This window comes from Garra rufa, chromosome 9, assembly GCF_049309525.1.
Source record: "Garra rufa chromosome 9, GarRuf1.0, whole genome shotgun sequence".
Lineage (NCBI taxonomy): Eukaryota > Metazoa > Chordata > Actinopteri > Cypriniformes > Cyprinidae > Garra > Garra rufa.
Genome location: NC_133369.1, coordinates 49,263,797 through 49,275,844, shown reverse-complemented (window position 1 = coordinate 49,275,844; position 12,048 = coordinate 49,263,797). Strand labels below are relative to the sequence as shown.

Sequence of the window (12,048 nt, the reverse complement as noted above, 5' to 3'; positions counted from 1 at the left end):
ATATATATATATATATATATATATATATATATATATATATATATATATATATATATATATATAATATTATTATTATTATTATTATTATTATTATATTGAGATATTAGCATTTTTTAGGCAGCTAAAAGTAAAAAAATACTTTTTTAAATAATTCCTGTTATGTCAGGATATATATATAGATAGAAGGATTGATACAATTGATACATTATTTAAATAAAAAATATAAATAGTTTCCAAATAAGATATTTCCATTTTTTAAGCAGAAAATATTTATTTAACATTGAATTAATGTATAAAATCCTGTTATCTAGTATATTGTGTATATGTATATATAAAATGAACATAAATTAAACATAAATATTTAAATAAGAAATTTAGATCAATTTAAATATAAAGATTTAAAATAAGATTTGGATTTTTTTTATGCACCAGTTATTTACTTGCCATTTTATTAATTTATAAGTCCAGTTATCTAATCATTTATATTTACACAGAACTAGAAAGTACCTAAATCTTAAAATAATAATAAACTTATTATTAATCTTAATATATATGTGCGTGTGTGTATGTATATATGTAAAGAACTAATTTTATCATTATTACTATCTTTATTTTTGTAAAACTGTGAAAAAAATATTATATATTAGTATAAAAACATTTTTATACAAATAAATGATATTAATTGATACATTTATTTATAATTTATATATATATCAACCATTTACGATATATATCAGCATTTTGTCAGATACCGAGAATACTCATTTTGACAGATAATTTTTACACTTATTTTATATTGTAACTAATATCATAAGTTTACAGTTTTACCTTTATGAAATTGCGTATCAAAAAATTTTAACGACTGTTTGTATTGGGAAAAAATCGCTGGCGTTTTAATGAAGTTTTTAAAAATGTCTAAGATTTAATGTTACACAGCATACAAACATTTTGGCAGTTTACTATATTTTTACATTTTTATTTTATGTTTTATAATATTGTTTATAACCTATATTATATTTAAAATATATAATAAATCTACACTGTTTTACCTTAATTAAATGTAATATATTTAACATAAAGACATGAATTCACATTTTGATTTTGGGAAAAATAAACTCTTATATTATGTGCTTCCAATATTGGCTTCTAATATCAATAAAGAGGTAAGAAAATTATATTAAATATTTAAATAGAAATTGCATCTAAATAGATATTGTATCTGTTTGGCACTTTGTCATGAGTTTCTCTGTATCATAGTTCACTGTGGCAGTATCAGACAGACGGCCACCATCATCGGCATGAACAAAGACTGTTTACGCACTGGGGACAAAGCCACCGTACATTTCCGCTTCATCAAAACCCCAGAGTACCTTCACACGGACCAGAGACTTGTTTTCAGAGAGGGCCGGACCAAGGCCGTGGGCACCATCACTAAGGTCAGTGGTCATACAGTCACAAACAGAGTGTACAAAATTGTTTAAGCGGAAGAATTTCACTAAAAAACATGTCGAGGTCAAATTTCACCCTTGACACATAAATACATTTTACATAAATAATAATAAAGATTGTGTTTAAACAACATGCATTAAAGGTAATTTAAAATACATTAGATGTTTACTAAGATCCTTCTGTTATCTATTGAAACCACCAATAATAGTGAAAATATTAGGAAGCTTAATATATTTAAAATCATCATTTATTGGGTATTGAAACACCTTTTTATGCTATTAAGCACAGTTTATTTGGGAGTTATTCCGTAAAATTTAGTTTTTATATGTGTTTAACTGTTCAGAACGGTGCTAGCTAACCATGTGCTGATTAGCATCTTTGAGCTAGGTTCAAAAGTATCTAAAATTGTCACTACCGAAACAGTCACGACCAAAACATTTGGTGAAGTTTCGGTAGTGACATTGATTTTTTTTAAGTGTTATGTCATCATTGTTTTGGTCAAAAAAAAACACATAATCTTCATATTTGAGGGAAATAAACAAAATTTGTATTTTTTGTAATGTGATGTGGTCGCTACCAAAACATACTGTCACTACCGAAACATGGGATGTTTTGTCAAAAATAAAGTATACTGAACTATTAACTAAGATGTTATGATTGTTATTGTGATGTTATGTTTTTGGTTCAATGTGCATTCAAACTAATGAATCCTTAACTTTGAAATCAGTAGGATCAACCTTTTGCCTTTTACAAAGAAAAATTAGATTCAAAATACAAATCTCAAAAATGACACTTGAAATAATGTTAAAAACATAATTGTCATTGATGTACCTCTTAAAAAAAGTTAATAAAATAGCAAAAAATATACAGTCAAGCCCGAAATTATTCATACCCCTGGCAAATTCTGACTTAAAGTTACTTTTATTTAACCAGCAAGTTTTTTTTGGACCGGAAATGACACAGGCTTCTCCTAAAAGATAATAAGACGATGTACAAGAGGCATCATTGTGGAAAAAAATATTTCTTAGCTTTTATTTACATTTGAACAAAAAGTGGCATGTCCAAAATTATTCATACCCTTTGCAAACGGTCACAGTCTATGGGAAAATCCAAAGTTCTATACCATTCCAAATAGTCCAAGCTGTTCTAAAGCATCCTAATTACCCTGATTGATCGGGAACAGCTGTTTTAATCAACTCAACAGGTGAAAAACAGAAGCTCTCTGCTGTTGGTTTGTGGACAGTCATGGCTAAGACAAAGGAGCTCACTGAGGACCTGCGGCTGTGCATTGTGGCTGCTCACAAGTCAGGAAAGGGCTGTAAGACCATATCTAAATGTTCTGAAGTTCCAGTGGCTACAGTGCAAAGTATTATTAAAAAATACAAGACGTTCCGCACTGTGAAAAATCTCAGAGGATGTGATCAGAAGCCAAAAGTGACACCTGTGCTGGCCAGGAGGATAGTGAGAGAGGTAAAAAGAATCCAAGGATCACCACCAAGGCCATCCTGATGAATCTGGGCTCTGCTGGTGGCAACATCTCAAGGCAGACAGTCCAACAGACACTGCACACCGCTGGGTTCCACAGATGCAGACAAAGGAGGACACCACTTCTCCAGATAAGGCACACAAAAGCTCACTTGGCCTTTGCAAATGCTCATCTGGACAAAGAAGAAGACTTCTGGTCTTCTATTTTATGGTCAGATGAAACAAAAATTGAATTGTTTGGTCACAATGATGTAGCCTTCATTTGGCATAAAAAAGGAGAAGCCTTCAACCCTAAGAACACCATCCCCACTGTCAAACATGGTGGTGGGAACCTAATGTTTTGGGGCTGTTTTCAGCCGGTGGACCAGGGAACCTAATCACAGTAAATGGCACCATGAAAAATGAGCAATACATCAAAATTCTCAACAACAACATCAGGCAGTCTGCAGAGAAACTTGGCCTTGGGCAACAGTGGACATTTCAGCACGACAACAACCCAAAACACACAGCAAAAGTGGTGAAGAAGTCCTGACAAGGAGACCCTCCAACCTGAAAGAGTTGGAGCTCATCGCTAAAGATGAATGAGCAAAAATACCAGTGGAGACAACTGGTCAGCAATTCTAGGAAGCGTTTGATTGCTGTAATAGGGTATGAATAATTTTGGACATGCCATATAATATATATATATTTTTTTTACAACATAGATGTAAGCAAAATCTTAATAGGTGAGTATAACCCTTCTAATTGAATTATATATTACTGTGTTTCGGTAGTGACAATTTGGGAAGATAACAAATATTCCAAAACATTCTGAAAATACAATATGAGAATTAACTGCACAATAACGAGATATGTATACCTTGGATATTGTACAATTTGCATATATACAAATGTTTTGGAAAAAAGTTTCAAGATGTTTCCAGCTCTGACTTTGTACATATTCTGTAGAATGGCCCATATGTATATACAGTATTAATTTCTGTTTTTATTTCGGGGTGTAATATGACATTTTGACAGGTTTCTTGATATTCCTCCACCTGGAAATTGGTATGCGTGATCAATTTTACTTTAGAGACGTCAATCATGCGTTTTTCATAATGTCAGCCAATAAAGTATATAAAGAGATTTGTTACCTTCCAGCATGAGTCATAAAACTGGCGATGCATTTCGTTCTGAAACTCCTGTCTGTTGTGTTCGCTTGTATGACAGCTGCTTCAAAGCAAGCCTCAGGCCAAGATGCAGTCTACCAAGAAAACCTCGTCACAGGTGGAGGGCTCTTCAACCGCCAGTGAGGAAACCACACAGATGGGAGGAAGCCCTCAAATGGGACAACTGGTGAGAGAAACAACAATAATATAATCTGTAATTTTCATATTACGCTTGGTATTAAAGAGATAGTTGACCCAAAAATGAAAATTACCCCATGATTTTCTCACCCTCAAGCCATCCTAGATGTATATAACTTTCTTCTTTCAAATTAATGCAAACTGAGTTATATGTAAAAACGTCCTGGCTCTTCCAAGCTTTATAATGGCAGTGAATGGCTGTTGAGATTTTGAAGTCCAATAAACTGCATTCATCCATCATAAAAAGTACTCCATACCGCTTTGGGGGGTTAATAAATGTCTTCTAAGTGAATTGATGCATTTGTGTAAGAAAAATATCCATATTTAAAACTCCAGAAGGCCTTTATTAAGCCCCCGTAGCCATATGAAGCACTTTTTATGATGGATGGATGCACTTTATTAGCTTTCAAAATATCACGACCCATTCACTGCCATTATAAAGTTTGGAAGAGCCAGGACATTTTTTATTATAATTTTGATTGTATTCATCTGAAAGAATAAAGGCATATAAACCTAGGATGGCTTGAGGGTGAGTAAATCATGGGGTAATTTTCATTTTTGGCTAAACTCCCATACTTTTCCATATTGTTCCTTATATGCTCTTTTTCTGCTTCACATTTTCATTTTTGAAACGTTTCCCTTGGGCTGAATATAATATTCATCTCCAAACATTCACGGAAACTTACAGCCCTTGAAATTTCTCGACACTTTTCATCCCCAACACAGCAAAAACGTCCTTTTCTCTTCTGTCTGTGGCTCAGTACCGCAGCCAGCAGGGGACGAGGACACACTTTGTAAAGACTGAAACAAAGAGAAAAAATAAATAAATAAATAAAAAGTTAAAAGGACAAGAAAGCAGTGTGAAGTGAAGGTAAACCAGTTTTAAGGCACATTAAGGTCAAACTCTTTAAGCTTCTTAAAATTGTAATTTGCTGTAGTGTAACTCGCAGAGGTATTAACAGCATTACTTTCGTGACTATGAAAGACATTAGAGTCTTAATGTAATTAATTCGGCTGATTTATTTCCTGAACAGTATTTGAATGAGACAAATCACCTCTGAAAAGCACGCAACTCTTTCATTTAGACTTAAAGGTTAAGTGATTTTTCCATTAATGGTCACTGCAGACCATGTTCTGGGTTTGTTTTTTTAAGTAGTGTTCATATACTAAAGTTGTCTTTGTTAACTATTATTGAGATGTTAAATTACAGGTTTATGTACAGAATCTGTTGATATTTTGCTCAGTCAGCTTGAGCTATTATGACGGCATTTCACAGTGTCACGTAAAAAAAGAAAACAAAAACAAAATGAAAACTACAAAATTACGAGATTACGAGATTAAAGTCATAATATTAAAAAAAAGGCAAAATTATGAGAATAAAGTAAAATATTGTGAGAATAAAATAAAAAGTATGAGAATAAAGTCATAGCAATACAAAAATAGTATCAAAATATTTAGACAAAGTCAAAATAATTCGGAAATAAAGTGAAAATACAAGAATAGAGTCGAAATTATGAGAATAAAGTCAAAATTATGAGAAGTCATAGAAATACAAAATTAGTGTCAAAATATTTTGACAAAGTCAAAATTACGAGAATAGTCTAAATATTTCAAGAATAAAGTTGAAATTATGAGAATAAATCATAATATTTTGAAAATAAGTCAAAATATTTTGAGAATAGTCAAAATGACTAGAATAATGTAGAAATTCTAAGAATAAAGTTGAATATTTCACGTATAAAGTCGAAATTATGAGATTAAAGTCGTAAAATTGAGAATAAAGTCAAAATTATGAAAATAAAGTCAAAATATTTTGAGAATAGTCAAAATTATGAAAATGGTTGAAATATGTTGAGAAAGTCAAAATATTTTGAGAATAAAGTCAAAATAGTGAGAATAGTCAGAAATACAAGAATAAAGTCAAAATATTATGACTAAATTGAAATTATGAGAATAGTTTAAATATTTTGAGAATGAAGTTGAAATTACAAGAAAAAAGGAGAATATTTCAAGAATAAAGTCAAAATATTTCGAGAATAAAGTCGAAATGTTTTGAGAATAGTTGAAATTATGACAATAAAGTCAAAATTACGAGTATAACTAAAATATTTCAAAAATAAAGTCGAAATTACGAGAAAAAAGGAGAATATTTCAAGAATAAAGTCAAAATATTTTGAGAATAAAGTCGAAATGTTTTGAGAATAGTTGAAATTATGACAATAAAGTCGAAATTACGAGAAAAAATGGAAATTACCAGAATAAAGTTGATTTCAAGAATAAAGTCGAAATTACAAGATATAAATTATAATATTTTGAGAATAAGTAAAAATGACAAGAATAAAGTCAAAATATTTTAAGAATAAATTCAAAATTACCAGAATAAAGAAGAATATTTCGAGAATAAAGTCGAAATTATGAGAAATAAAGTCTTATTATGAGAAGAATAGTTGAAAAGTCGAAATTGCGCGAAAATAGTTGAAATTAGAAGAGTAAAGTCAAATATTTTGAGAATAAAGTTACTGGAATATAGTCTAATTAAGAGAATATTTGCGGAAATACAAGAATAAAGTAAAAATATTTTGACAAAGTCAAAATCACAAGTATAACCGAAATATTTCAAGAATAAAGTTATAATTACTAGAATAATGCCTAATTATGAGAATAGTTGTAGAAATACAATAATAAAGTGAAAATATTTCGAGAATAAAGTCAAAATTACCAGAATAAAGTCTAATTATGAGAATGGTAGTAAAAATACGAGAACAAAGTTGAAATGTTTTGAGAATAGTTGAAATTATGAGAAAAAATTTGAAATTACGAAAATAAAGTCAATGATTTCCAGAATAAAGTCGAAATTATGAGATAAAAGTTATAATATTTTGAGAATAAATTCAAAATTACCAGTCAAATATTTTGAGAATAAAGTAGGAACTACAAGAATAAAGTCAAAATGTTTGAAGAATAAAGAAAACAATTGCCTTTATTCTCAGAATATTTAGACTTCATTCTTTTTTCCCCTAAATTTACTTTTTTTTTAATTTATTAGAAATGAACATGATTTGACCAAAAACTGACAAAAATGCAAATTGTGACAGCTGCCTTAAGTATTGTTTTAGTATTCTTGGGCAATGTAGTATTTTCAATTTTAGTTTGAAATAAAAATGTATAAATAACTTCAATAATAATAAATCCAAATTTCTAAACCAAGAGAAAGTGGGATGGGGGGATACAAATATAAAATTCCCCTAAACTGTAATATCCACCAATGATTGCATCTAAACAATTGGTTTTCACGGTCTCTTTCAGTTGAAGTCTGGTGGAAGCGGTCGACGGCGTGGCGGCCAACGGCACAAAGGCAAAACAGCACTGAGCAGCACTGGAACAACTACTTCAGCAGCTGGAGGGGGTGGCAACTGAGCTTCCTCCAGCTCTCTCACAGCCATCACTACTGGCCAGCTGCCTATAACGTTTTAAGTGAACTCCAGAGGGCAGTAAAGCCTTTTTTCTCATTCTCATTCTTTTTTCTTTGAGGCTCTCTCACTAAAGCGGACTGAGCTATTTCTCCCTAATTAGAAACGTTCATCTCCACTGACACAATCGTGCCAAAACCCTGACTGACAAGCAGCTGTTGTGTTCCTCGTCCACCCGCTCTGTTTTTCTCACCCTTATCAAACCCTTTTACTTAATATTCTGTCAGCCCGTTGGAGTCTCAACATCCTGTAATAAACACCCCGAAATCCCGGATTTTGTAGCCGGAATGTTCCCCCGAGGACCCAATTAAAGAGCCTACGACTGAATCCCTGTTTGTGTTCAGCAATTTTGCTATTTTTCATGTCATTTTCCTCCTTCAACTGAATTTGGCAAATGCTAAAGCAGATGAAAGGGAGAAATCTGTTCTGCTTGTCAATCTCTCATGCCCCCTCATCCTCTTCTGATTTTAATGAGCGTCGTAGCTGCCGAGACGCGCAAAATCGCGGCAGATAAAACCGGTACCCTCTCGGAGCGTCACAAATTAGGTGGCTTTCTGCTCTCTCCCGTGTTGCTTTTTCATTTCGTGACCCGGCATTACTTTCAAAAGGTCTCACCTTTTCAACAGAGAAATGTTTTTCTTTTTTTGCATAGAATGGGAAGCTAGCTGAGTTGACATGGCATTTAGTTCGGATTTCTGTTGTCACTTTTCCATTAAACCTTATTTTTATGTTTATTCTTATTTATTCCAGACTCTTTAAATTGAATGTTCACGTTCGAGACACTTTTGACCCAAACAAAGCGAGAGGAGACTTTGAATAAATTTAAATAAAATGACTAATTCTTCCAAAAATGACAACTTGGCCATCATTTATGCACCGTCATAATGTTCCAAACCAGTATGACTATTTTATTTATTTTTTATTTATTCTTTAAGAGTTGCTCTTTTCTATAGAAGCCCATTTCTGCCACAGAAAAGAAAAGAAGGTTATTGCAACTTTCTAGCTCACATTTCTGACCTTTTTTCAGAATTGCATGAAACAAACTCACAATTGTAACACTTTTCTCAGTACTGTGAGGTTTAAACTTGCAGTTGTGCGTTAAGTCAGTATTGCAAGATATAAACATACATTTGCAAGAAAAAGGCTGTTTTTATTTGGCCATTCTGACTTTTTTCTCGCAAATGCAATGTTATATCTTGCAAATGCTTATTTTTTTCCTCACAATTGTTTATATCTCACAATTCTGACTTTATTGTCCCTTAAAATTTACATTTTAACCAGAAATGCCAGAAATAAAATCAGAATTGCAGGATAAAAACTTTCTCGCAAATGCGAGTTTCAGTGTTAAGACATTATTTACCAAAAAAACTTTCACAAATAAACTGATATTTCAGATATTTAAGTTATTATTTACAGGAAAAACTTTCCCAGATAAACCAATGTTTTCACCGATATTTGTCATTTTTTTACCAAAATAACTTTCACTGATAAAGTGATATTTAAAACATTATTTACTGAAATAACTTTGACAGATAAACCGATATTTCAGTGTTAAGACATTATTTACTGAAATAACTTTCAACGATAAATTAATGTTTCACCGATATTTACATCATTATTTACCAAAATAACTTTGACAGATAAACCGATATTTCAGTGTTAAGACATTATTTACTGAAATAACTTTCAACGATAAATTAATGTTTCACCATTATTTATGTCGTTATTTACCAAAATAACTTTGACAGATAAACCGATATTTCACAAATATTTAAGTCATTATTTACCAAAATAAGTTTCACAGATAAATTGATATTTCACCAGTATTTACCAAAATAAGTTTCACAGATAAACTGATATTTCAGTGTTAAGACATTATTTACTGAAATAACTTTCACAAATAAACTGATATTTAAATCATTATTTACAGAAAAAACTTTCCCAGTTAAACTGAAATTTCATTAATATTTAAGCCATTATTCACTGAAATAACTTTCAATGATAAATGAATGTTACACTGATATTTACGTCATATTTACCAAAATAACTTCACAGATAAACGGATATTTCACCAATATTTAAGTCATTATTTATTGAAATAACTTCCACAAATAAACTGACATTTCAGATATTTAAATCATTATTTACAGAAAAAACTTTCCCAGATAAACTGAAATTTCATTCATATTTAAGCCATTATTTACTGAAATAACTTTCAATGATAAATGAATGTTACACCGATATTTACATCATATTTACCAAAATAACTTCCACAAATAAACTGATATTTCACAGATATTTAAGTCATTATTTACAGAAAAAAAACTTTCTCAGATAAACCAATGTTTCACCGATATTTGTCATTTTTTTTACCAAAATAACTTTCACTGATAAAGTGATATTTAAGACATTTACTGAAATAACTTTCAACGATAAATTAATGTTTCACCGTTATTTGTCGTTATTTACCAAAATAACTTTCACAGATAAACCGATATTTCACAAATATTTACCAAAATAACTTTAACAGATAAACCGATATTTAAGACATTATTTACTGAAATATCTTTCACAGATAAACCGATATTTCAGATATTTAAGTTATTATTTACTGAAGTATCTTTCACAGATAAACCGATCTTTCATTGATATTATGTCATTATTTACTGAAAATCTTCTCCAACTGTTAATTGTTGTTAGTCAATCATTCAAATGTGACTCAGTATCACATTTAATTTAATTAATTAATTAATACATTTAAATAGGTGGGACAGCAATATATTTTAGCTATAATGGCTTCCAAAGGCTTGAAATGTACCATAAACATCATAAGGGACCCACATTTATGCTGCTTTTAAAATGTGAAAACTTCAGTTTGCAGTGTAATTATGAAAAGAGCAACTGTTGCACAAAGTAAAGAAAGTCATAGTGGTTTGGAAAGACATTAGGGTGAGTAAATAAGCAAATTTTCTTTTTTCTTTTCTTTTTTTGGCTGAGCTATTCCTTTAAATATGAATCTATATAGGAGTTGCTGCTCCTATGAATATGTAGCATATATTTACATATCTGGATGATGCCTGCTTGGGATTGCATCTGATATGAAATTCGTCAGGGACAGCGGTGGTAAAATGTTGTAAAGGTCTTGAAGTGCCCTGTTAAAAAGGCATAAAGATCAAAGATTAGCTGTGAAGTGCAGAATTTGAAGTCCATTATATACTGTAATACAAATCAAGATCAACAAAGTTCAACGTAAATGTCAAACCTTGTCTATCAGGATGTGCATTCATCATTTCCATCTAATTTTAAAACAAAAGAAAACTCAGTGCCCACTCAATAGCTTTCATTTACATAGTTTTCATGATCCAAATGTGTGAAATTCACACAAGTCATCGTTCAAGGCAGTTCTTGTTCTCGTTCTTGGGTTTGATCTGCTGTTCTTGTCTTTTGAATCAATAAGGGTGAACCACAAGGTCTGTACTATCAGGGAGATCTTTAGACATTGATTTTAGTTTTAGTAGATTTGAACCTCTTTAAACTTTTATTTTTAACACATGATCTTTAAGTTCTAAGTCAGAATTGCTTACAAAGACCACATGCAAGCCCTTAAGTTATGCAAAGTAAATTTTAAATACTTTTTTTATCTTCAAGAACCTGAAGGATAATGTTTTCTTTTTATTATTTTACTTATTTATATATATTTTTTTCTTCTCCTAGAGCTGGTACACAATTTGATTTGAAAATACAAGACATTTATTATTTTTTAAGGCATTTTATTTTGAATTAAGTCACTTTAAGGTGAATTTGTTTTTGTTTTTTTGCATTAAAAATGTATGTACAAATACAAAAAAAAGGAATTTATGTTGTAAATCCTCATTAAAGTCACTAAAAAATTCTTATTAATATTGGTATCAGTTGCTTTCTTGTAATTTGACAAAACAAATGTAAAGATTTTACTTTAATTGTCTTTAATATCTACTCTTATGTCTCTAGTTTGTTTAGTGTGAAACAACAACTCCACTGAGAAGCTATTGAACTGAATTATTTGTAAACATTTGTGTTATTCGCCCTCAGACACTCATTTCTAATTTGTTATTCGCTCTTTTCTCCAACACGCCGAACCAAATACGCCATAAAGGAATTAAATTACTTACCATCCCCATCCCCACTGCTGTGTAAAAAGATATGAAACGCTCTCAACCAATAAAAATAAGGTATTTAGGTTATTTTTTCAAAACTCATTGAAGTGGCGGCATTAAAACGGCGGCCAAACATCAGGCCACATGGTCAAACAGAGTCCC

The 12,048-nt window shown here is 30.9% G+C and overlaps 1 protein-coding gene across 1 annotated transcript in view; it reads left to right on the top strand.

Annotated features, from left to right (window-relative positions):
• Positions 1-11,533, top strand: part of LOC141343287 (uncharacterized) — a 13,092-nt gene extending 1,559 nt beyond the window's left edge. The window contains exons 2-4 of the mRNA XM_073847881.1: positions 1,258-1,436; positions 4,144-4,269; positions 7,587-11,533. Of these exons, the coding sequence (XP_073703982.1) occupies positions 1,258-1,436; positions 4,144-4,269; positions 7,587-7,697 (416 nt within the window). The 3' untranslated portion in view covers positions 7,698-11,533. The remainder of the gene's footprint in view (positions 1-1,257; positions 1,437-4,143; positions 4,270-7,586) is intronic.
• Positions 11,534-12,048: the final 515 nt, after the last annotated feature.